Source organism: Phyllostomus discolor, chromosome 8, assembly GCF_004126475.2.
Source record: "Phyllostomus discolor isolate MPI-MPIP mPhyDis1 chromosome 8, mPhyDis1.pri.v3, whole genome shotgun sequence".
NCBI classification, from domain to species: domain Eukaryota; kingdom Metazoa; phylum Chordata; class Mammalia; order Chiroptera; family Phyllostomidae; genus Phyllostomus; species Phyllostomus discolor.
Genome location: NC_040910.2, coordinates 92,333,891 through 92,359,623, shown reverse-complemented (window position 1 = coordinate 92,359,623; position 25,733 = coordinate 92,333,891). Strand labels below are relative to the sequence as shown.

Here is a 25,733-nt window from a genome sequence, read left to right as displayed (position 1 = left end):
AATTTAATCAATTTGATAAAGTAGGTGGCAGAGAGTAGGGGCTTATTGTTAGTAAATAAGACTTATATAAAAGATAATGGAAGACTCTTTACTTTGAGGTCCATTCCTTCAAGATTGCTAGGATTTCCAGAGAAAAATACTGCAAGGTAATGAGTGGCTGTTTCCACAGGACAATATTCTGCCTTTCTTCCCGATCCCTCTTCTTCTTTTCATTCACTGAAGAGAGGTCTGAAAAACATTAGTGCAGAAGTTAAAACAAAATGCTCGCTGTTTCCAATCACTTTCGAAATTCATCCACATTCCCATCCCACATCTGAAGGACTGCATATAAACCTCAACAATGTGGCTCCCACTGTGACGATGGGCAAGGAGCTTCTGTTTTGTTCTTCATGTTCTTTATGCAATTATTGTATTGTTAGGACACAAGTTTATCTTATGTACATTACTGGAATACTAAATTATCCCATCCCTATGAAGTGCAATTTAGCATCATACTGTGGAGCAAAGTAGGTTTGAGCTCAAAATGTGAAGGCAAACTACTTGGTTCCAAATCCTGGTCTTGGCACTCCCTAGTCATGTGAACTTGGGCAAATTGGTTAACCCTTCTGGTCCTCAGTGCTCTCTTCTTTGAAACCAAGATTAAAAGAGTACTTACATTATAGGGTCATTATAAAGATTAAATGACTCAATATATGTAAAGCTCTCAGAAGTCTGACACTTAGTAAGTACGCAATTAAGGTTAGTTATTACTGTCATCAACTATCAAAATTGCAAATGCATAGAGTAGCCCCATCTTATATGTGGTTCCACTTTCAGTACCCATGGTCAACCCTGGTCTTATTCCAGAAAGAAACAATTCATATGTTTGGGGTTTTGGGGGGGTTTTATGGAGATAGAGGAAATATTTATTCTTTTGGGCTGAGGCAAGAGGACAAGAGAGTAAGATCTCTCAAAACCATCCCCCCAAAAGTAGGATGTTTTTGTGCAGCTAGGGAGTAGGGTTTTTTCTGGTTTTTGTTTGTTTGTTTGTTTGTTTGGAATTCATATGTTTAAACTGTGCGCTGCTCTGAGTAATACAATGAAGTCTGGCGCTGACCATGCTGTCTCTGCTCCCTGTCACCAGTCACTTCAGAGCTATCTCTGTTATCAGATGGACTACTGTGGTTATCACTGTGCTTGTGTTCAAGTAATTCTTATTTTACTTGACATTAGCCCCAAAGCACAAGACTAGTGATGCTAACAATTTGTATGCCAAAGGGAAGCCATAAAGCATATGAATGTGTGGAAAAAAACAGTACATATAGGGTTTGGTACTATCCATGATTTCAGGCATCCTCAGGGGACCTTGGAAGGTAACCCCCATAGATAAGGGGGGGTTATCTACTGTACCCTATAGTTACCCTATAACCCAATAATTCCATTTCTAAGAATGATTAGGTGTAAGGAGAAATGACTTTTGTATGAGCTTATTCAATGAAGCATGATTTGTCCTAGCCAAAGACTATATAAACAACTGAAATGCTACCAGCAGAGGACAGGGGAGTGATTAAAGTACGGTATGCTTATACAATGGAGCATTAAGCAGCCTTAATAAACAGTAAGTTCCTACGTACAGTTACAGCACAACCTATAAGAAATATTTAGTAAAAAAATAAAACCCATGGTAAAGAAGGGTATGTCATACAAACATTAATTGTAAATTTCAGGGGGTGGAATAGTAGGGGAAGCACGTATAAACGTTGTATGCTTGATGAAAGCACAAAAAACCATGTAAAAGCTACTAAGGGGAAGAGACTATGACATACACAATGCCCATCTCTGAGTCTGAATTCTGAAACTCTTAGTGAAACAATGTAAAATTGATCGGCAATCAAAGTAATCCAGAAATCAGGTAAGTGCTGCAAAATATGTCCTGCAAGGCCATGCAGTGATCAAAACAAACACATGGAAACTATTTCAGGTAGCTTACACTTCTTCTATAGAAGAAACTTTCTGATATAATAATGTTACCATCCTGGGGTATAAGTGTGATGTGTTTGAGACACCAAACAGTTTAGAAGCTGAAAAGAAAACCTTTCATTGTCCTTTAACACACAAAGGAAAGTTTCTTATTAAGTCATCTATATAAATAAAACTTGTAATTTTCAGGGTAAATGTATGAATAAGAGTGAAATATGCTGCAATTTACCCCACAAATTTCAAATTTGGTTAAAATATAAATTTGTCTCAAGATTTTGAAATAAGTCCACAATAATCACATTCTGACTTTTTTGATAGCTGTATAATTTAGGGTTAGTGTACACAGTACATTTATAATCTATCTCTAAAGTTATAAAATAACATGATAAAATTGGGCACCAAATAAAAACTTTTTTAAAAAGATTTTTTAAAAAATTTTATTTACTTATTTTTAGAGCGAGGGAAAATGAAGGAGAAAGAAAGGGAGAGAAGCAATCAGTTGCCTCTCACACGCCCAAATGGGGAGCTGACCTGCAACCCAGGCATGTGCCCTGACTAGGAATGGAACTGGCCACCTTTCAGTCTGCAGGCTGGCGCTCAATCCACTGAGCCACACCAGCCAGGGCCAAATAAATACTCTTCATATTATAAGATTAACAAATAATAATCTTTTACCTAGAATACTAAATGTAATGGTGGCCAGGCTACTTCTGTTACCAGTATGAAAAAAATCACCTTGTAGGCCCTGACCCATAATTTAATTTACAAAGAAGAGCAACAAAATATCATTAATCTTATATAAGATATATAAGAATCTTGTATTATTATATAGAGTATTATTTTACTACCAAAATAACAAATAGATATATTTCTATTTTATTCCAATGAAGAGGATAGCATCTAAACCCATCAATCCTCTCCCTCCAAGCCACCATACTTTACCTGTGAATTTTCCATTATATTGTTCCTTGTTCATTGCTACACGTCTCTGGTCACAATTTTTTCCATTCTCTGCCATTTCATAGATCAATAACTCTTGAGGAGCTAATAAGGCAAAATAAAATCCAGTGATACATTACATAATTCTGCTTTGCACCTGTGACTAAATAAACCTGAATAGAGACACAACATGGCAATAATACCAAGCATGCAATTAGAACACGGTGTTTACTTTATTCGTAGTTGCAGCAGTTGAGGTTAAATGAGATCCTAAGGGTGGGGCCCTAATCCAATAGAACCAGTGTCCTTAGAAGACGAGATGAGACACCAGACACCTGTCTCTCTGCAGGCACCCAGAGGAAAGGCCATGTGAGGACACAGGCAAGCAGCTGTCTACAAGTCAGAAAGAGAGGCCTCATCAGAAACCAACCGTCAGCTCCTCAATTTTGGATTTCCAGACTCCAGAGCTATGAGAAAATAAATTTCTGTTGTTTAAGTCAACCAGTCCATGGTAGCCCTAGAAGACTAATACAATGCTGGTTAGTATGCACAAGGGGAACCAGATCACAGGATAGTAATATTTTTCTTGGTAGTAGTAATAAACTGGTATTCTGGTTTGTGAATTTGGTTAGAATAGTTCCATCCTGTGGAGTCCATTCAGATATATATATTTACTACTTCAAATTTATAAGCTAAAAAGCAGGTAATCAGACACTAAAATGTGGCATCTGTACCACGATCCAGGTGCCCTGAGTGGACTTCACTGTGTGAGCCAGACTGTCTTCTACCCAGGGAATAAATACCCTGAGTACTTTGCAGCATGGGTCTTTAAACTGCAACAGTGACTACGCAATCCAGCATTAATGTACCCTGCTAATCTTACTCATTATCATTTGCAACATCACAAAAGGAGCTATTTTATAGGGGAACAGAAAAACTTGGCTCTCCAAAGGGGCCAATATGTCTTCAATGATTTGAGGCCGCATCAGGGCAAGTGGCCTTTGGACTGGGTATTTCACCCATCTGCATCCACGCCCTGGGACTGACTACATTCCACCCTATTCTAATTCTGTTCTCAACTGAAAGTTGCTTAAGTTCTTGGAGCTAAAAGAATCCTTTCAGCATCACGTATTTATTGGCTGTACAACTTCAGTAACCAATTTTAGCTTTTGCATTTGAGTTCATCTGTAAAATATCCCCATTTCTATGTTCACATTATCCCTAAATCTGTGTGTGTGTATGTGTTGAGAGTGTGTGAGTACTCTCAGTAATTTAGTTTCTCTGCTTCAAGAGAAATGATATAGAACTGTCCTACATAGCAACAGGCACACAGCAGGCACTTAATGTCAGTTTCCCCATGGCTGTTTCATGGATGTCTTTCTTGATTTTCCAAAATCATCATAGTAAATCCTGCCCTGAGACACTGGTTTTCCGTATTTCTGCACTACACGTGGGACTGCATGACTAGTTTCCACAGAAGCAGCTGCAGATTCAGAAAAATCTTAGTTTGTTATATTGGACAGCAAAATGAATTATTTGTCATCAATCCAAACATTCTGCAAAGTACTAAAAGGACAATTTGTTAAAAATTATTATGGACTAAATGGGCTCTAGCCTATCTATGAAGGTAGGGTAAGATGAAGTAATAATTTTTAAGGAGAGCCACTTTTCGCAGCTGAATGAGCGGCATTAATTTTGGAAACCTGCGATGAAACAGTATCCGTCAGACTCCTGTATGTGGGAATAAATCCAAAGTATTCCTAGCCTGTTTAAAGGCCTGAAATCTCAAACTGGAACCTAGCATATCTTCCTGATACTCAATGGAGCTTTGTGGTGAAAGTGTTGTAATGTCAATTTTAACAGCATGTATCGAGAATTAAGTTATTGAAATAAATTCTACATGTCTGTGGATGAGAAGGTAGAAATAGGAAAGCATAACTCAAACAGCAAATATAATTTTCATTGTGAAGCTATATCTAGATATAAGAAATGTTTTAAAAGGCTGTAACTTGAAGATTTTAAACACAGCTGAAGCATTAAAAATAAAAGGCTTGATATTAAGACATGTGGATTTTTTGTTTGTTTCTGGCAGAAGTCCTTAGAAAATACTGCTAAAATCAGTTCACAAAGGTTCTTTGTAAGCTGTACATCCAGTGCTAACACTATAATACTCCATTCATTTTGGACATTAGCTACACTTGCAATGCAAAAACAATGTGAAACTAAATTATTGTGAATTCTTCAAAGCAACACAAAAATGTTTAAAGATAAAAAGAAAATAGCAACTCTCTGAGTAACACACGAGTTACTGGGGAATTTAATAAGATAAAAAGGAAAAGCAAGATCAGTGAAGCCACTGTTTGTAATTTTCTTAGCCCACTCTGTTCCAAAATAAAATGGATACACTCCCTCTTAAGAAAATAATCTGTCCAAATGATTCCACTTTCTCACAAAAAAATTAACTTGGCTTTCTCAATAAAACACGTTTTTTTTCCACACAAAACATGAAAGGCAGCCAACTTGAATATTTATTATACCTTTTTTGCTTTCAGAAGTGTGTGCCCTTAACTGGATTATTCAGTACATTCAGTCACAGACTTCTGCAAAGTAGCTGTAGATTTTCCTAAAACTGCTAAGATTAAAAAATTACATTTGTTCTTGGAAATTTAATAATCTAAGTTGGGGGTAATGCATCTTGACTAGTGAGGCTTTGCTACAGCGTCCCGTCTGCGCAGGGTTACAAAGCCGGGCAGCGGCTCTCACGCACCACGCGCAGCGTCAGAGAGACTGTGGGGTCCTCTTGACTGAGAGCCACACAGCACCTAACACACAGTTACGGCAGCTTAGGAATGTGTTCCTGGAAAATTCATTATTTGAATAAGAATATATGAAAAAAATTCTTTGAATCTTTTTGAACTAAGTCTTAGGGAACCCAACAAATTAAAACTCCAAGTTAGGATATAATTTAAAAGCATTCAAAATCTCAATAAATGTCCCAGTAATGGCTTAGTAGGCTCTGAGGGTATGTTATTTCTAGCCTAAACTGTTCCTCAAATTAGTGAGGTATAAACTACATTCAATTCATCACAGTATTCTGAGTGTTGGAAACTGCTACTGCTCTAGATCTAATTTTTTTAAATTTTATTTTAATTGTTGTTGCAGTACAATTTTCTTTTACTCCCATCGCAACCCACCCACCCAGCCCTCCCCTCCAGATCTAATTTTTTAAAATATTTTTTAAGATTTTATTTATTTATTTTTAGAGAGGGAAGGGAAGGAGAGAGAGAGAGAGAGAGAGAGAGAGAGAGAAACATCAATGTGCGGCTGCTGGGGGCTGTGGCCTGCAACCCAGGCATGTGCCCTGACTGGGAATAGAACCTGTGACACTTTGGTTCGCAGCCCGCGCTCAATCCACTGAGCTATGCCAGCCAGGGCCAGATCTAATTTTTAATGAGATAAAAATTTAAGTAAAAATCCAAATTTTAAAAAGATAAAACTGGAAGACATTTTTAGGGATTCTGCATTTTTGATAATCTGATAGGTTTGGGGAAGCTTTCTCATCTTTCACTTTCCATATGTAAAATAGCATTTTATGTTCCTTTATGTAAAAACATAATTCTATTATCGGGGGAAAATGAGTAATTTGTAAAAATACAGCTTGAAAAATCCCATTTCTCTTTTTCTTTCAACATACTCCTAAATGTTCATTCAGAAAGATGGGGGAGGAATAAGAGTAAGGCCAAGAATTGAGACAGGAAATAGAACAACCGTGTAGAGTTGGGAGACTTAGCTCTTTACGAGACCTTGGGAACATCACTTCACATCCCTGAATCTCTCCTTCCTCATCCAATCAAGTACATGGAGTAAATGATTGCCATAATTTTCCTTCTATTCCAGCAGTCTAAGAATTCTACCCAGCTCAAGTCCAGGGTTTTGGATTTATGTAATAACTACTTCTATGTGGTTACTCACAATTCACATATAGATTAGCTAACACCATGCTAATAACTCTTGCACGAAGCAGTTATTTTTATCCTTGCCTTCTACAAATGAGAAATTGAGGGCTCGAGTGGCCCCAAACAGCACTTCAGCAGCATGTGAATAGCACAGTTAGAGTTTCAATCTAAGCCCAAATTCCGTATTTCTTCTACCACACAGAACAGTCTGATGATAATCTTTTCAATTTTCACCAAGGAATTCTGGAGTCACAGAAAAAAAATAATAATCAAAAAGCGGTTCCAAATATTTAGCTTTTTCTAGTATTTACAAATGTTCCTCATTTCTAAAATTAAGAGAACACTCATTTCAAATGACTTTCACTATTTAAACTGTCATGAAAATCAGATGACTGCACCTTCCTTTTTGTGGTCATTTCTTTGTGGGTTATTGCTGTTTGTGCATTTTGACAAAATTTGAAATTCAGATTGCTTAACAGACCTCCTTACTTTGTAGCCCCTAACAACTTGGTAATATAAATTGGTCCATACAAGTCATTAATAAGAAAATAAGTTAAATCACTGAATATTTTCAAGTGGCAAAAGTACATGCTTCAGATTATTTATATCACAATGAAGGATTTGATACAGATAATTCTAAAATTTATGATCTATGAAACAATTTATTATCCACTGTGTGGAAAAATACTAGAACCTGCTACATGTTCTCCATCCATTAAAATGGTAGTAATGTCCTCACTCCACCCATTAAGATGGATACTGGAGATGATTGTTGGTATTTTGGTCATTCAACATTTCCTGAAACCAGAATTACCTGTAGCACTTTTTAGAGGGTGAATTGTCATTCTTTGCCCACTTTCAAGGATATTTTGTGTTTCATTTTCTTTTAAATATTAAAGAGCTTCCCAACGATAATCACCAATGACCTTCATTTCTATCTTAAGAAAATTAGAGCCTACTGAGCAGATAAATTATGGTGTGATTATTTGTACCAAAATGAATTCTTAGCATCCAAATGGCTTCATGATAGGATTCTATAAAATAGTGCATTTGGGAAAATGTAAATTAAATTTTAGTAACACTTATTACATGAAGTCTGGTACATGTACTAGGAACTTTGAGGGACCGTTACTCTCCAGGAAAATTAGATCCTGGATTGGACATACTCTTTGAGACATGACTGGTCTCGCAAAGGAGAGAGGGCATCTCCATGATCCTTTTCTGTCCCTCCAAAATATAAGCAAACTGTATAACAGACCCAGCGAGACTAGATGGCCCAAGAGCTAGGATGGTTATGAGGCATGGTGGGAACAGAGGGGAACCTGAGCAGCAGGAAGGAAACGAATAGGAACAGCTAGCGACCGGGAGGGACAAGGCTACCCTGAGACAAGATCTCTAGAACAACCTCCCTGTAGGAAGACTGACTTTGAAAGTAGGAGGCTGAATGTGTAGCCTACTCTCTGGACTGAAACCCATGATATATGGGGCTAACACCTATATACAGAATATGCCACCCCAAAATATGCCACTTTAGCACATTTCTTACTTTGAAATTAAGAAACTTAAAACAGCAGGCATACAAAGACACTCTGACTCTCCTTTTTCCTCCTAAAAGCAAGAGATAAAACTCCCACATGCAAGGTAACCTCCCTGTACCAGGAGGAGGACATTCGTATAACCAGAGATGGGGAATTTGGGGACTATAAATCTGTACAAACGAACCTTGTTAAACTAACCCTTATCTTCCTCATTATTTCTTCATCATTTCTACACCTAGCTCAAACCTCTTTGTATTGTTAATTGTTCACAAATTTATTGTTTGTCTTAAAGGTATAAAAGCCTCCTGCTCTGATCACTTTATCGGGTCTTCCTTCTCTTGTGAGAACATCCATGTACATGTAGTTTTTCCTCCCCTACAACCACAGGGCCACTGATGTAGTTCCAAGCCTTTATAGCTCTAAGTAGAAAAATAAGCAAACCCTCTTTATAAATTAGGTCCACTGGACTCCCACTGAATAAGGTCAATCCATAAATGTATAAAGGTACCAGAAAGCATACCAGTATGAGTAGAGGACCCCACCCCCACCCACAATTCCATATAGCTTCAGGACAAGAATAACACATATTACAAAATCATATGCAGAATAAATCTTTTATAGAATAGCTATGTCTAAAATGTTTACAGAACAAAGGATGCAATAGGAATATAAGTACACAATAAAAACTATTACAACTACATTTGAAAGAAAGAAAAGCAAAAAGGAACTTCTAGAAATAAAAAATACAACTGTTGAAATTAAAAGCTAATGATGAATTAAACAGCACAGCAGATACACATGAAGTGAATTGGATAAGCTATCCAGGGGATTTATTAAGAGCACAGCAGAGATAAGATGGAAAATGCAAGCAAATAAGAGAGAAAGAAGATATAACGAAAAGGTATGCAATTTGTTTAACTGAAATCCCAGGAGAATAGAAAGAACAGAAGAAATGCAAGCTCAAAAAGATAAAGGCCTAAAATTTCCAGAATTGGAAAGATGAACGCCTAATTTTTCCAAGTGAGTACATCGTTCTAGTAAGTACAATGCACTCCAAACAGAAGAAATAAAAATAGATCCGATCCAGAAACACCACAACCAAACTACAGGACACTTAAAGCAAAGAGATCTTGATCTTGAAAGTAGTCAAAGAGGAAGGACAGATTTCTGAAAATGAAGGGACAATTAGAATAGAAGCAGATTTCTCAATGCAACAATAAAAGCCAAAAAACCAAAGTACTAATATCATTAGAACTTGAGGTAAAATAGCCAGTTTAGAATTCTGTGCCCAACAAATAAAGACATTAACGGTAAGCAACGAATGGGAATTTACCAAGTCTAAATGCTAGAAAAAATATTTCTAAAGAATATTCTATAAATAGAAAGCAATGATCTCCCCAAATTGGCTGAGATATAAGACATGTAGAAAAATAAAATAATAAAGGCAAATAAAAAGCAACTGCATAAAATAAGAAGAATGTCAAGTGTCTAATTGTGACAAGAGCTTTAAAAAGAAGTGAAATTCGGACAATCGTACATAAGTCAGGAAGAGAAAGATTAGAGCTATGGTGTTCTGAAGTTGCGGAGCATCCAAACAGACCAAGTATGTGAACAATCAAAATAAACATAAAAGATCAAACACATCACTTTAAAAACAGATTGCAAATTGTATTTTTTAAAATTCCACACTTTCTTATAAAAACATATAAAGGTTGAAAATAAAACAACAGACAAAAGTCTTTCTCTAATAATGAAATAATGGACATCATAGAAACAATGATAAAAGGCTGAACTGACCAGGAACATACAACAATTCTGGGGGGCAAAAGGGGAACATCTGTAAGTGTCAACAATAAAAAAATTCTAAATTTAAATGCACCTAAAAGAACCAAAACTTATAACATAAAAATTGGTAAATATGCACAGAGAAATGGAGAAATCCAACATTATATTGTGGGATTTTAAAACAACTGTTAATTACTGATATTTCAAGCAAACAAAAACAAAACATTCAGCAAAGGCAGACAATTTTAATGATTCAATTAAGAAATAAAATGTAGGGAAGGAAGTACATGTATAAGATTCAGCACCTCATGATCAGAGAATACAGATTTTTTTTCACAAGTCACTTCCTATGAAGCAAATTCCAAAGAATGGGCACCACAGACCACATTCTCTGATAACCCAGAAATTAAGTAACAGATACGAAACTTGTACATATTTAGAATGAATAGCACAGAGTTCTAAATCACACGTCAAAATAAGAGAAAACTGAAAAATGCTGAGAACTACTTAAACTATTAAGTAAATTTTTTAGCAAGGTCACAGGATATCAAAGGTCAAAACCAATACTCTTTCCATAAACAAATAAACAAATGAATGTTAAATTTTAAAGTTTCATTTACAGTACTACCTGAAAACATTAAATACTTAGAAGTAAGTTTAACAAAATACATAAAAGATCTATTCTAAAAATACTCATAAATCAATGGAACAGAATACAGTGTATAGAAACAGACCCACACACATAGGGTCAACAAATTTTTGACAAAGGTACAAGACAAGTCAATGGTAAAAGGAAAGTCTTTTCAACAAATGGCACTAGAACAAATGAATATTCTCTCATGAATATTCTTCAATACTCATGAAGAAATGAGTATTGACCCTTATTGTGTGCAACTACTGACTGAAATGGACCATAGATCTAAATGTAAAAACATGGTTATTAAAACTACAAAGCATCTAGAAAAAAAAAGGAGAAAAATCTTTGCAGTCTTGAGGTAGACAAATATTTCTTAGGATTTAAAACCATAAACCATAAAAGAAAAAAATTGATAAACTATTAATTTTAAAAACTTTTGCTCTTTGAGACAAAACATTAAAAAAAGATTTTAAAAGGTAAGCCAAAGAATGAGAGAAAATATTTACAATTCATGTATCTAAATTCTTATATCCAGTCTCCCTCCCTCCCTCCCTCCCTCCCTCCCTCTCTCTCTCCATACATACATATATTTGATTTTTTTCTGTTCACTGCTGTCTTTAGCATCTCAAACTATGCCTGGTACACAATATGTACTAAGTAAGCACTTGTTAAATGAAAAATTCATGTTCACTGCTGTGTAACATTTCATTATGTAACTCTACCCCAATTTATTTATCTGGTCTCCTGACAATGATGTTTGAATTGTTATTAGCTTTTGCTATTAAGACCAGTGTTGCTAAAAATATCACTGTCCATAGATATTTCACATGTGCAATAGATTCTATTGGCTTTATATACCTAGGTATAGAATTGCTAGCAAGAGTATGCCAATATTCAGCTTTACAAGTTGTTTCCTAGGCTTTGCTATTGTTATCCTTCCCAATTTTTGCAGAGGAATGCATGTAAAGAATGCTGTGGTGGATTACAAATTCTTCTCATTGTATGCATACCCCTTTGCAATATGGTTTTACCTCCTAGAGTTTGTTATTCTAATCCTTGACTCTGCACTTGGCTATGTGACTTGCTTTGGCAAGGTGACATCAGTAAGTGTGACACAGGGGCTTTGCTATGTAAAATTTCTATGACACAGAAATGGGAGAAAGGCTGATAACTCCATGATTACATTAAGAGTTTATTAAGGGAACTTACATGCCAATGACATCTTGGGTGGCGCAAAGACCACATGGATATCTGTTATGCCTTCTACCTGCCAGACTGTTTTATAGCTAAAAGCGGTGAGTACATGGAAGAAAGGAATATGTGTTTAATCTATAGGAAAGGAAACCACCAAGTGCCCAGAGGCTCTGGCGACAGAGCTGGTTAAGAGACATAACCAAGGGCATCTTGTCCAGAGGCACAGCAGAGTTCTCCTGCACACGGGGGCTCGGCGGGGCCAGGGTCGTGGGTAGTGCAGTCATAGATGGTGGATTACCTTCAGCTGAAGTCAGCTCTGTATGCCCAGGCTTGCAAAGCACTTGCACATTGGGACCTGTCATCTCTTACTGCTCTTTGGAACCCTCCATCCATGTGAAAAAAGCCCAGGCTAACCTTCTGAGGCAGAGGGGACCACGTGGAATAAAGACAAGGCATCCCAGCAGAGACCTGCACAGCTGAACAGCCAAGCAAGCTATCCCAGACCAGAACCGTCCAACCTAATTCACAGAATCATGAGAAATATTAAATGAATTTTTAGGTCACAAAATTCTGGAGCTAAGTTGTTACACAGCAAAATACTCGTATATCATCAGATAGTGATAATTGCTATAGTGAAAAAGAAAGAAATTTGGTACAAGTTTTAATAAGGTGGATAAAAGCAGCTTTCTTTGAGAATTTGACATCGGGGAAGAGCACTGTAGAGAAAAAGGAAAAGAAAAGAAATACAAAGACGCTGAGATGGGGGTCCGCTGGCATGTCTCACCGACAGTTATTAAAGTCACTGATAAATTCAACTATTTAAATTTCTAAAAGTTAGAGTTTTGCAAATACAAAGATCCTAGCGATATCTGTGATTATTCAGTATAAAGAAAATTCCTCCACCCACAGAAGCAGTGCTAAAATCTCCTAAAAATTAGATCTTAAAAACTTACAAGGGGCAGGAGAACCTTGTACACCCCGGATTACATGGTTTCTGCAATGTGGAGATTTCCAAGTTTCTGGAAGGAAACAGACTCAACAATGAGGGAAGAAGTGGCCAGTCAGATCGACCAATTCCACTTTACTGGACTTTATTCTGTCTTCTAGACCACAGATCAGCATCTGACAGAGCTAAACATTTCTTAAAAGAATTCTGAGTAGGTCACATGCTTTAAAAGATACATACCAAAAAAAAAAAAAAAAAAAGGTGAAAAATCTTGCCCGTCTCTGTGCCTCATCTGTCTAGTACTCCCCATGCCGGATGCAACCACTTTCTAGTGGTGTTTTGCGTCTGCTCATTCTTTCTTTAAACACTCATCTGTCAGTCCCTTTGCCAGCTCTCATTTACCTTACTTGGCCCATTGCCAGTTTTCTCCAAGTGACTTATCTGGTTCCATAGTTTAAAATGCTGGTGTGAACTTGTATTTCTGGTCCTGAGGTCTAGATTTGTATTCCCAATACTACCACTTGGATGATTCCCAAGCATCTCAAATTTAACACGTCCTCTTTAACCCATCTTCATCTCTCTTCTTGTAATAATCCCAGCCCTCCCTAAACCCTCCCTCTCCCAGTACTTGGCATTAGCATCCACCCAGGTACCAGATCCAGCAGCATAGCCATCCTTGACTTCTCACATTTCCTTACACCTCACATCTAATCCAGGTCCCACTACTATTCCAAATATATTTAGTATCCACCCACTCACGGCTCTCCACTTTTTGCTGCCATCTGGATCAGGCCATCTTCGACTCTCACTCGGACTACTGGAAGGGACCCCTCTCTCCATTCCTATTCTTTCCCCTTCAATGCATCCTTCACATACAAGCAAGAGTTAACTTCATATAAATCATATTTCTCCCTACTTGAAATTGTAGAATGACTTCTTACTGCACTCAGATCAAATCCAAACTTATTTACACAGCCTGCAGAGCTCCACGTAACCCGGACCATATATGTTTCCTATCTAACCTCATATCACGGTGTTACAGGTGTGCTGTGCTAGAGTCTCCAACAGGCAGGTATCCACATTAATTCTCTCTCAGACCCTTTGTTGTTTACTTTGTAACATTTGTTACACAGTGTTTATGTTCTTCTCTATCAGGTTTCTGGCTACAATACGTTTATCTTTGTTTCCCACTGTTTTCCCCAGAACCTGGGCTACAGGTATTTTGTTCAGTGACTGGATGAACAGATGTCAATGCAAAATAATCTTCCCATGCAAAGAAAGTAAGTGCTAGAAGACATCCCTAAACAGCAAATCCCCAAAGTTTAATTCCCAATTCTATGTTATGGCTTACTACACAGATAATCTGGTGGGGAAAGGGAAAAATTCTTCCTTTCTCTGGTTCTTTTTGGCTGTTTGAATAATAAAATCAGCATGAGATAGATTGACAAGAGAAAATCAAATTTAATTTCGTGCCCATGGGAAGCCCATCTACATCAGAGAGTCAGAGTCCCCACATACACAAGAGATTCAGAGACAGAAAGGGAAAATGAGGTGCAAAAGACATCCTGAGTTTAGGATGAAGGCACCTTTGGGCTTGAGAGTCACTGCAAGACTTAGAGCAGATAGTAATCAGTAGTTTGCCCTGCCATATAGATAGGTCAAAAGAGGTTATTTCTGATAATCTCTTATGGTAGGCAAGGCCTCTAATTCAAATTCTTCTGGGGGAGGGGAGGCAGAAGTTTCCCTATCCTGCAGGGTCTCAAAATAATCTGCATGCCACGAAAGCACACCTTGGGGAGACTATTCTGAACCCTTACAGTATGAACTGTTAACAATAATCCAAAAGGGTTAAGAAAAATGACCTACAAGAATGTCTCATTTTGTTAAGAATCCCACGTGTAAAAATTTACAAAATAAAACTGTGTATATAAATACATCTATTTACTGAGATTTCATTAATAAGCAAACAATAATCAAGTAAGCAGCAAAATAAAGATGTGCTTGCAAAAGAAGGGAAAGAGCTCTTAGCCAACTGCTCAGCAGGCCACAGGAGGATGAAGATGACAGTTGTGGCTAACTGTCAGGCACTATTCTAAATGCTTTCTGTGAATCTGCTCATTTGACCCTAACAATAAAGGTACTGACTGCACTGTCAAGGAGGAAATGGAGACAGCAAGAGGTGAAGTAACAAGCCCAAGGGTTTCACAGAAGTAGAGCTGGAATTTGAACCAAGGCAATTGAGCTTCATAGCCTTGACTCTTATCACCATCTACCCAGTCCATTCAGAAAAATTTGTAAAGACCAAGGTTATTATTACTAATGAACCTCAAGAAAAAGAGAAACAGCAAAAGATTTACTAAAAAAAAATATGTATTTCTGGAATACTACTGGCAAACTCCATAGCAATTATAATTACACCAACTGGGATAGGATTACTCAATAGGTTACTCGTGCTTAATTTAAAAATGCCTTAAGAATCAAGTGACATCTTTTACGTGACACAGAAAAGTATCACCTATTCAAATTTCCAAAACCTTCAAGAAGGATATTTTAAAATGAGCTTTGTATAAGGCTTTACATAATACATAATATCAGTTCACTCTACACAAAGGTGTTTTCCAGGCAAAACAAAAAGTTTCCTGAAGCACTTAACTCCTTAAAGGTTTACCCCGCAAATATTTACAAGTCTTTGTGAAAGTACAGCATTAACTAACACAATAACAAACAAGTTATCACTTTCATTCATCTAGTTTGTTTTGAAGGTTAGTCAGGATTCTCTAATCTGGAGTTTATTTCCATGCCCAAGAGAGAGAGAGCCAGAGAAAGAGACCAAAAAAGAGGGTGTGGGCAAAAGAGCAGTGATAATAAGTACCTGGCACTACAATCTCCAAGAACGGGGAGAGAATAAACAGGTTTTGTAAAATCAATGGAAGCAAAAAGAGTTCCCAAGAATACAAAGCACTGACTCTTCTACATTGTCTATTTATCCAGAATGAAATAATTACAGAAATGACTCCACAGATTAAGAGATAATTAACATAAGAGAATGATGGAATTATAAACAGCTTGGAGAAATTTTTTAGCAGGAGCGAAGTAATTAATGCGGTTTCATCATACTTATTAGCAACAACATTCACTCAATGAGGCGCGTTACAAAGATCCTATGTCTTTTCCACTTGCCAGAAAGAAGACACCTCGATACCTGATAGTAACCAAGCATGAACTCAGAATAACTGTTCTGAAGAACAGAACTAATTTTCTTTCTGTAGAACATTCCACTGCAGATCTTGCCAAACACGGTGTTTCTGTTTTCACAGAATTTACAAGACTCAATCAGCTAAAAGGAGGAAAGATGTATAGACACATACAGATTTCTTTATACATAAGAGAAATCATTTTAATGCAAACCAGCAAATATAACCAAACCATATAAAGATGACTGGAGACAACTTAGCAGAACAGAAAGAACATCTGGGATCTCTTTTCCAGTTCAGGTTCTGGCATTAACTAAGCCATATGGCCTCAAGCAAGCCAATTACTGATTGTTTGTGGGCCTCAAATTTCTCCCATTAAATGAGAAGAATTTAAATATATGTTAAGAGAGGTTGCTTCTACTTCTAAATACTGCATTTCAGTAGGTTTCAGTGAAATGATAAAATATCTTACTTAACATGAGTAAGGCTACTTCTAACCTTTACTTAACTATATGCAAGCACCGAAAGCTTCAGCTTCCTCTGCACATGTAAATTCTTAAGTGATAATACATAATGACCAAAAAAGATCAGCCTTAAAACTCTCAAACGCAAAGCTATAATCATTTTCCAGTCATCTACTTACTAATCAAGGTGACTAAGTCAATGGTATTACACGATCAAACTATTCCTGGCTAGCTTTTCAAAAGTAGGGCAAAGATCACCTCAGTAAAGCATATAATATTTTCAGATAAATAGCACACTTAATATAAAACACCAAACTTTGAAATGACACAAAGCAATAGTATGCTGCACTGATACATGTCCAGAGTTCAGAGTAAAATGACAACATCACCATATTTTCATTCATACAAAGATACCACATTTACTATCTCAATCGCTGGGACAAACCTGTGAAATAAAGTGAGCAGTCCTTTTATCAATACAATCCAGACCAGACCAGAAAGTTAGGCAACCTGTAAGCCTTCACTCAACAAATGCTGGGGACCAGACTTCAATCCAGGTTTTCTGATTTAAAGTCTTTAGCAATCCTAAAAAGTGGTTATTCAAGCCAAGGCAGGAAGAAGGTGAAAAGTGACAAAATTTGGATAACCAGTTCCTGGATAACTGAAATTGAATGAAAAGAATATAACATCAGGTTTGGCAGTTATAGTCCAATAAGTAAATTTACCAGATATTGAAACTAATGATAACCTCTAATTTATATAATTCTACATCTCAAAAATCTTGTCACCACATTTCAAGCAAGTGTGAAATTTTTTTCTAAATAAAAAATAAGAAAATATGTAAATTAAACAACAAACTGATGAAGCTAGCTATAAGTGAACTATTAAAAGGCACTTACTGAAGTATTTCAGAAACTTGGTTATTCTGGAATGAGCATCACAGAAACTAAAGTATATTAATCAAATAGGATATATCCTCAGAGTAAAAGAAAATCTTCAATGTTTTAAAATAATATAGGCAAACAAGTAAAAGATGAAATATTTCTAGTGTGGAGTCATTTCACAACTACACAAACTGACTACATTTGTCTGGATACCAAGCACCCATCTTCCAAAGGTCAAAAAAAAAAAAACACCCAGAAACACCCAACCTAGAATGCACAAAATGTTGCCTAGTAAATAATAGTTTCTCTGCCATCACTTATGCTAATATACAACCAAAATCAGAACTAATGATACAACTAATAGGCAGCAGTTGGAACATTCAATTCTCTATATAACACTGGAAATACTTGTACAAGCTTCCCCAAAAGATCAGTGCAATATGTCTGCAAAATTTCTGACAAGCCTCAAAGGAGAAATGAAAGACATTAAAGTTAGGAAAAGAATCTTTGTTGCCAACATAGGTATGAACAGTGCCAGAGCCTATACATTATGAGATTTTCTAATGAATTTACAGGAAAACAAAAGATAATGTAAAACCTACTGGAGGTCCTAAGGAATCTTAGCAGTGTGACACAGAACCACAAATGGCTTCTCGGAATTTGCGATTAAGCCGACCTTCATGTTGGACAGCAAATGCCTCCACTGTGATGAAATACAGGGATAAGAGTGGTAAGGGATTTGGAAAAGGTAGAGAACCCTACTTTTCATGAAAGTAGTGGGAGATGTGTGAAGGTCCTCTGCAAGCGATCCGCAGAGCGAAGGCCCCACTCCCTTTACCACCAACGCTTCAGAAGGAACTTACATATCTGAATTTTGTTCAGAAGTGCGTCTATTTAGCGTCGGGCGCTAGTGTTTGGGGAAGTCAAGAATCCAAACTGACAGATCCTGAGAAACAGCTAGGTCATCAGCAGGGAAGATCTCCACTTACTCTCAGGTCCTAGACACCTGAGAAGGAAGAGAAGATATAGCTTTTCTACAGAAGCTCAGAACAGGTTCCAAATCAGTGGCGCTCAGATCAAAAGGTCGGGAGTCTTAAGTACGGGTTCAGAGAACCGGAGGCCAGCCAGGAAGAGGTGTCCCAAATAACCTGGCTACCGCCAGACTGAGACTTCCAGAGTCCGCAGCACCCGAAAACACTGCTTGAAGTCGAAATCACGGTGCCCCAGATCTGCACGGTCTAAGTGGGAGAGCTCAGGAAGAGGCCAAGCTCTAAGGACAGTGTCAGGCTTCCTTCCCCAATTCCCCGCGCTCGTTTACCTACCCGCTCTGACTCCAGCTTCTCCGGATCTCAGGATCCTGGAAGCAGCACCTGACCGACTCTCACACCCGCCGCGGGGCTCCGGCCAACCGGAACTGGCACGTCACTTCCGGTCCATGTCCCCCGGGAGCTTGCCTCCTAAAGAGAAACGTTCCCACCTCCTTTCGGCAACCTCGGCTGACGGTCGTGGGATTTCGATTTGGGACCTGTGGGCGGGGCGAGAGGAAGAATGACTGTTCTCTTAGCAGTTCTCGATCCGGAACTTGTCAAGGAACTACGGAAACGGTAGTCCGCGCGCTGGAAGCGTGTTCGCTACTCAGAACCGAAGAACCTAAAGACGCCCGTGAGGTGAGGGGAGGTGCTGTAGGTAAGTCGGCCTTGTGTCCCTCACAGGGCGAGAGATAAAGATGTCGTTCTCCTTTTTCTCTCCACTTGGATTGTTTCTTCCCACCTTTTCCCGGAAATCCCCGCATTCCCACCCCTTCATCTTCGTAAATTGTTTTCCGCCCAGTGGTCGCCGGAGTCCTGTGTTTGTTCTACCAGCCGTCCTTTGGAAGGGACCAAGATGCTGGGGAGTGGAAGGACCCAGAATTTTCAGTTCCCAGACAAAGCCTCCATCCAGGCAGCATCGATGTGCTCGCTCCGATTGTGAGAAAATACCAAGCAGGCCTCACCTCTGCTGAGTATTTATTGAATACCCCCAGCGTGTCAAATACTAGAGAAGTATTTGACTCTTTACTGCTGTAGCCCAGGCAGTGTACTAGATGCTGAGATATGACCCATAGTGGTTATGTTTAAGTGCCACAGCAGCTCTGAAGAATGAATAGTTAATACTGGGGTATAGTAAAAGATTTCAGAGACAGCCATTTGAACTTCGCCTTCACCGGTGAAGAGGATGTTTTTTGTGTGTGTTGTGTCTTTAAGTGTGTGTGTGTGTTGTGTTTATGTTTAAATAAAAAATAATTGCAAGGAAAGATTGCTGCTTCAAAGGACCTAGTAATTTGTTGTGTCTGGAGAGTACAGGATGTAGCGGGAGTATAGGCTGAAAGGATAAAGAAGACTATAATCAAACTGTGTGGTGCTGAAAATTCGTGCAAAGGGATTTATGTTTTATTCTTTAGGCATTTATCTAATGATTTTTGAGCAGGGAAGTTAGAGAATCAAATTCGTGTTACAGAAGTATAATTATGACGGCAGATGGACTAGAATGAACCAGGGCATGAGTGAAGCAAATGTGGAAAGATGAGAGGTAGTGAAGTTAATTTTGGAGATATTTAGGGCTCTGCTAGGAGAGACAAGGAGATGGTTTAAGACAGATACATTCAACAAGTTTTGGTGACTGGGTGGTAGGACTAAATGGGAAAGTCCAGAGTTATTCCGAAGTCAAGAATACAGGAAAAAGGAAATTTGGAAGGGAAGGGAAGATACTAAGTTCAGTTTAGGGCCCCGTTGGGAGTACTTCATGGACATCTAAGGGGTGAAATCTAGCAGAAGCTGGAAAGTCAAGTTTGGAGGCCAAGAGAGACTTTAGGAATCCTCAGACATGATGATTTGGGAATAAGTGAGACTGTTCATCTGACAAACTGTTTATGGTCTGTCTCCTTCGACTGGAATGTTAGTTCCCTGAAGAGTAGGACTTTGTTTTGCTCGGGCCTCCAGCTCCAGAGTCCAGAACAGTGCCTGGAGCACAACAGGCCCTCGATAACCACTGATTGAACGGAAAGAGTATATAAGCCAGCACTGTCCAATGGAACTTTCTGTGGTCAGGGAAATGTTCTGTATTTTTCTCTGATAGAGTGGGCCCTCGCCACTTTTAAGTCGTGGAGTTACTGAGCACTTGAAATGTGACTAAGTGCAACTGAAGAACTTTTTAGTTTTAATTAATTTAAATTTAAATAACTACATTTGGCTAATGGCTACTATATTGGAAAATGTAGGTATAGACCAAAAAGAGAGCCAAATACAGCACATACCTCAGGGCAAAACAGCATAGACCCAGGGGAGGAATCTGGAGAAAGCTCTCAGAAAGGTGGGGTGGTAATGGGGTGAAAATGGGGTTAAAGAATTCAAGGAAGGAAAGTTCAAAGAAAAGTTATGAGTGATGCAGAAAACTCAAGATGAGGCTTAGAAAACTATAGGACATCAAGTGTCTGATTCCTTAGCAATTTCAATTGAGTGGAGAAGGGAGGCAGGAAGTAGAGGTCAATGGAAGAGGAAAAGTGAGGCATTGGTTTAAGGTCCAAGAGGAAAGGTTTTTTAGGTTGGAAAATGCCAAGGGGCAGTAGCCAATGTGATCGGCTTAGTGGACAAGCATGGCTCAGGGCTCAGGACCTAACAGGATCAAGAGCATGGGTGAAAGGGGGGAAGTCTGGCAGAGGAATTAGAAGGCACCACGAGGAAGGTTTTAGAGGACAGGCTTGTTCTGTGAAGCCGTCATTGTCCAGAATTATCTTAGAGACTAGTTATTTCTACCTTGGTTTCAAGAACTGGGTTTGTTGATATTTTTATAGTAGATATCCAGAAAAGGAAACAGGCTGAAACACCCTGTAGTGGAGTTAGATGCTGATCTGATCGGGCTGATACAAGATTAGAACAAAGATGTTAGTATTAATTTTAACACAACTGGTCAGTGTGATACCATTGTAAAACATTATTAATCTTAACCTTGCTTTTACATGACTTTGCAATCCTATTGTGTTTTGCTGCAACTTTTGTCTTCCTCTTCTGAACTCCAGCTTGAGTTTTGTTTGTACAGCCTCCCTCCCTCCCTCCAAGGAACAACTTCCTGCCTCCAATCCCACAGATGTGCTTGCATCTAAAACTGTCACATTGACCCCTGGCCAGGTAGCATCATCCCATATGCCTGGTCAGGGCACAAAGAATCAACCAATGAATGCATAAATAAATGAAATAACAAATCAGTGTTCTGCCTCTCCCTTCCCTTCTCTCAAAAATGAATAAATTTAGGTCCCTTTTAGGTCCTCTCTCTCCTACTACTTTGTATTGTTGTTTCTCTATCCTGAGCATCTACTTACCTACTACCTTTCTTCTAGCTCTATTCATTGACATTTAAGTATGCTCAACCTTTAAATATGCTCATCTTTCCTTTTCTCCATACCCCCTTCTATTGCTTTTCCCCCCACTCTTTCACTTTTTTTTCCTATTTCTTGATGCCACTTCAGACTAGTCTCTGCCCCCCCACAACTCCACATTAGTTCCTCACCATTGTCCTGGTCTTCCTGCTTTCTGTATCTGTAAAAGCTGAGCATTTAAGAAGGTAGCTCCAGAAAGGATTACCACTAGAGAAAGGGATGAGTGAACTACTATAAAATGCAGAGGATTTTTTGGTAGGTATTTCAGAAAGTGTCTGAATAGTAAAGGATTCTAAGGACTCCCAGGAAGTGAAATAGTTACAGGTTTTATAATATTAAGTAGCAATTGTGGGGAACTTAGTATTGTTCTGGGAAGGGCAAGGTTTGAATTTGAGATTGCAAGTGCTGGGATATTGGGTTCCCCACAGTTTTTAATAACTGCACCTATGATTTAGATACAGCCTTTAAAAACCAGGATATAATACAGCAGTATGTGTTAAATTATACTTTTGTAACTTGAAGATACATTTATAAACAATTCTTCCTTTTTCTTCAGATATTGAGTGTAATCCATTTTAACAAATACTGAAGGTCTGTTGACCCAGCTTACCTCATTTTTAATTCTCCCAGTCCTTTGAGGTCTGGAGACAGCCTTGACTTAATAATGAAGATCTATTTGCAAAGGCATTATTTTCTTTGTTTCTGAACTAGAGATGAGTTAAAAGGCACTAGAGCAGTGGTTCTCAACACTATCAAACCCAACATGTACTTTTAAGAGTCATCTGTAATGAGTGAAAAATGGTGCACTTTAGCATGTAGTTTGGCAGTTCCTCAAAAAGTTACAAAGTTGCTACATGACCCAGCAATTTGACTCTTAGATATAAACTTGAGAGAAATGAAAACATGTATCCACAGAAAAACTTGTACTCATAGCCAAAAGGTGGGGAAAACTCAAATGTCCATCGACTGATGGATAAATTGTGGTATACTCATACCACAGAGTATTACTCATCAATAAAAAGGAATGAAGTAGTGATGCATGCTACAAAATGAATGAACCTTGAAAACATTACACTACATGATAGAAGGCTGAAATAAAAGGCCACATATCGTATGGTTTGATTTACATGAATGCCCAAAATAGGCAAATTAATAAAGTAGATTAGTGGTTGCCAGAGGCTATATTCATGAGTACAGTGGTTTCTCCAGAGCGGTGACAATATTCTGGTATTAAATAGTGGTGGTGGTGGTTGCACAGTCTTGTGGGCATATTAAAACCACTGAACTGTACATGTTAAAGTGTGGCTTTTATAATATGTGAATTATATCATGAAGTTTAACATCCCCTTCCCTTGTACTATATTCATATTAAAGTATTTGATAATACTGTGTAACCTACCATATAATTTTAAGAAAGCATTAATGCATCCTAATTTTAACATAAATGAGAATAAAAAGAAACTATAATGATATAAGGTGCGTATTTCTAGGACTTGTACCACAGTGTCATATAAACCCAACAGCCTTCAGTGTAGACTACATTTTATTGGTGACTCAAATACCATGAACAGCTTTGCTGGGGAAGCAAGAATTCCTTCCTAAAGGATGATCTTCCTTTATTTTATATACTTCTGGTAAATTTAGTGTAAATTAAAACTATCTAAAAAATACTTTTGTGTTCGTACATAAAATGCAATTAGGGTCTAGTCTCACACATTAGTAGTTTTGCACCTACAGTAATGCCCAGTGGGTCAAATCTTCACTTGTGAGGCTGTTCTCATTCCATGCTCGGGTCTAATGTCAGCAAGACGCCTCACTCCACGTCCATTCTACAGACAAGCAAGAACTTCTCCAAGGAGCTGGTCCCATTCCCTAGAGAACCGTTGCATTATGAGGACAGAATTAAATATGCACTATATTCCAGAAAGGGGGGTGGAGGAGTTATTTTCTTTAGACCCTTTGGGCATCCTGGTGAAACAGATTATGTCCTAGTTCCACAAAAGCAAAAGACTGAGGAACAGAGCTTTGCTGTGTCCAAGAACGAGATATTCCTCTCATTGAGATTCAAAATGACCTAACGGTTTCATCTGTCGTCTTGAATTTTTTCTAGTGCACTGAAAAAGTGGTACACTCATAAGATCCAAAATATATTTTGCCTTTTTTCTGGATGACCTCAGTTTTTTGTTTTGTTTTGTAATTGATTCTAGGGAGGAAGGAAGGGAAGGGGAAAGAATCATCAGCACTGGGGAAAGTGGTCAGTTGCCTCTTTCTTTCCCCCCACCTGGGGACCCAACCTGCAACCCAGGCATGTGTCCTGACTGGGAATCGAACTGGCCACCTTTTGCTTTGCAGGATGACACCCAATGGAGCTACAATGGCCAGGGCCTGTTTTACATATTGTCGAGGTGTTTTACCTGATAAGCCTATAACTTTTCACTGCTACATAGTGATAACCATTTTCCTTTCCTTTAGGATGCTCTCCAAATCCTTGGTTATGGACTATCTGGCTCATCCTGGTACACTCAGCTTGGCTGCCGGAATAGCATGTGGCATGTGCCTGGGCTGGGGCCTCCGAGTACACTTTGGGACGGTCCCCAAAAGCTCAGTGAATGAGACAGACACAGAGACCAACACTGAAGCAAGCATCTTAGGAGAGAGTGGGGAGTACAAAATGATTCTTGTGGTTCGAAATGACTTAAAGATGGGAAAAGGGAAAGTGGCTGCTCAGTGCTCTCATGCTGCCGTTTCTGCCTACAAGAAAATTCAAAGGAGAAACCCCGAATTGCTCAGACAGTGGGAATACTGTGGCCAGCCCAAAGTGGTGGTCAAAGCCCCTGATGAAGAAACTCTGATTGCCTTGTTGACCCACGCGAAGATGCTGGGACTGACTGTAAGTTTAATCCAAGATGCTGGACGTACTCAGATTGCACCCGGCTCTCAAACTGTCCTAGGAATTGGGCCAGGACCAGCAGATCTAATTGACAAAGTCACTGGTCACCTAAAACTTTACTAGGTGGAATTTTGTATGATGATTGTCCCCCCACAAGTGTCTGAAACTGTCAAATTCTAACAATAAAAGCTGAATTTCTGTCCCCAATTTAAGTATTCTTGAGGTGAAAGTCTGTTCGTGTTCTTCTGTCATGTACTTGGCACAGTTACACAGTTATCTTGGGCTAAAAAACAAAAAACAAAAGGTTGGGTTAAATTGTCCTGGTGGTGTAAGTCCTGAAACAAGAATATTTAAAAAAGAAAACAGGTCATGACAAAATTGGGTTGCAAGGGGGGAACAGCGTCTCCTATGCATGGTTAGGTCCCTCTGCGTATTAATAGCTCTTCTTCCCCAAGACTATGTTGCAGTCACCCTTGGAGAGGACCAGCGCTTCGAGGGTGGTCCCACCGCAGTTTGTTTGCACTACTGTAACGTTTTGGGTGGCGCAGAGGCTACTTTATTAATAGATGGTATAGCTACCCACAAAACGTTCTGAATCTAACCCATTGGGTTTTTAAATTTATGTCTCAAAGTTGAGGTTTAATAGCATTGACATAACTCACCTGTGCAGTGTTTCATATTCATTTCCCTCACAGTGGCCAAAGGTTCTTAGCAGTGGTTCTACATCGTAGCCTAAAAAACTTGCTTTACTTTCCCTTCCCTAACACAAAGGCACTGAAACTTGTGAAGTGACTTGTATGGAGCTTGAAGGTGGTTAATGGGCACATGTAGGAATTTATGGCCATTGTGAAGTGGTGTGTCATCCCAACATCCTAGTTTCCCTACAACTTCAGGAACTTAGGTAATTCAGTTAATTAGGGCACCTTTATTTGCCTT

The 25,733-nt window shown here is 38.5% G+C and overlaps 2 protein-coding genes across 6 annotated transcripts in view; one reads left to right on the top strand and one right to left on the bottom strand.

Moving 5' to 3' along the window:
- The window catches only part of VMP1 (vacuole membrane protein 1), a 111,702-nt gene extending 92,771 nt beyond the window's left edge, over nt 1-18,931 (bottom strand). Inside the window, exons 1-3 of one of the 3 annotated variants that reach the window (XM_028519539.2) lie at nt 18,819-18,931; nt 2,902-3,003; nt 93-228 (exon numbers count right to left, since the gene is read on the bottom strand). In XM_028519539.2, coding sequence (XP_028375340.1) covers nt 93-228; nt 2,902-2,977 — 212 coding nt within the window. In that variant the 5' untranslated portion in view covers nt 2,978-3,003; nt 18,819-18,931. Of the gene's footprint in view, nt 1-92; nt 229-2,901; nt 3,004-9,510; nt 9,560-18,359; nt 18,502-18,818 lie in introns of those variants that run through there. The other 2 variants (XM_036033588.1, XM_036033589.1) reach the window with 2 other exon arrangements.
- Nucleotides 18,932-19,020: 89 nt separating this feature from the next.
- On the top strand, nt 19,021-25,026 carry PTRH2 (peptidyl-tRNA hydrolase 2). 3 transcript variants are annotated; one of them, XM_036033592.1, is made up of 2 exons: nt 19,021-19,173; nt 24,381-25,026. In XM_036033592.1, the coding sequence occupies exon 2, from the start codon at nt 24,381-24,383 to the stop codon at nt 24,918-24,920; it is 540 nt and encodes a 179-aa protein (XP_035889485.1). In that variant the 5' UTR covers nt 19,021-19,173; the 3' UTR covers nt 24,921-25,026. The 3 variants fall into 3 exon arrangements, with proteins under 3 accessions (XP_035889485.1, XP_028375615.1, XP_035889486.1); XM_028519814.2 differs by having other exon boundaries at nt 19,036-19,182; XM_036033593.1 differs by having other exon boundaries at nt 19,089-19,163.
- The last annotated feature ends 707 nt before the right edge of the window (nt 25,027-25,733 follow it).

What these genes read in the sequence shown, in the direction of transcription:
- PTRH2 (XM_036033592.1), top strand. Translation starts at nt 24,381, where the DNA reads ATGCTCTCCAAATCCTTGGTTATGGACTATCTGGCTCATCCTGGTACA.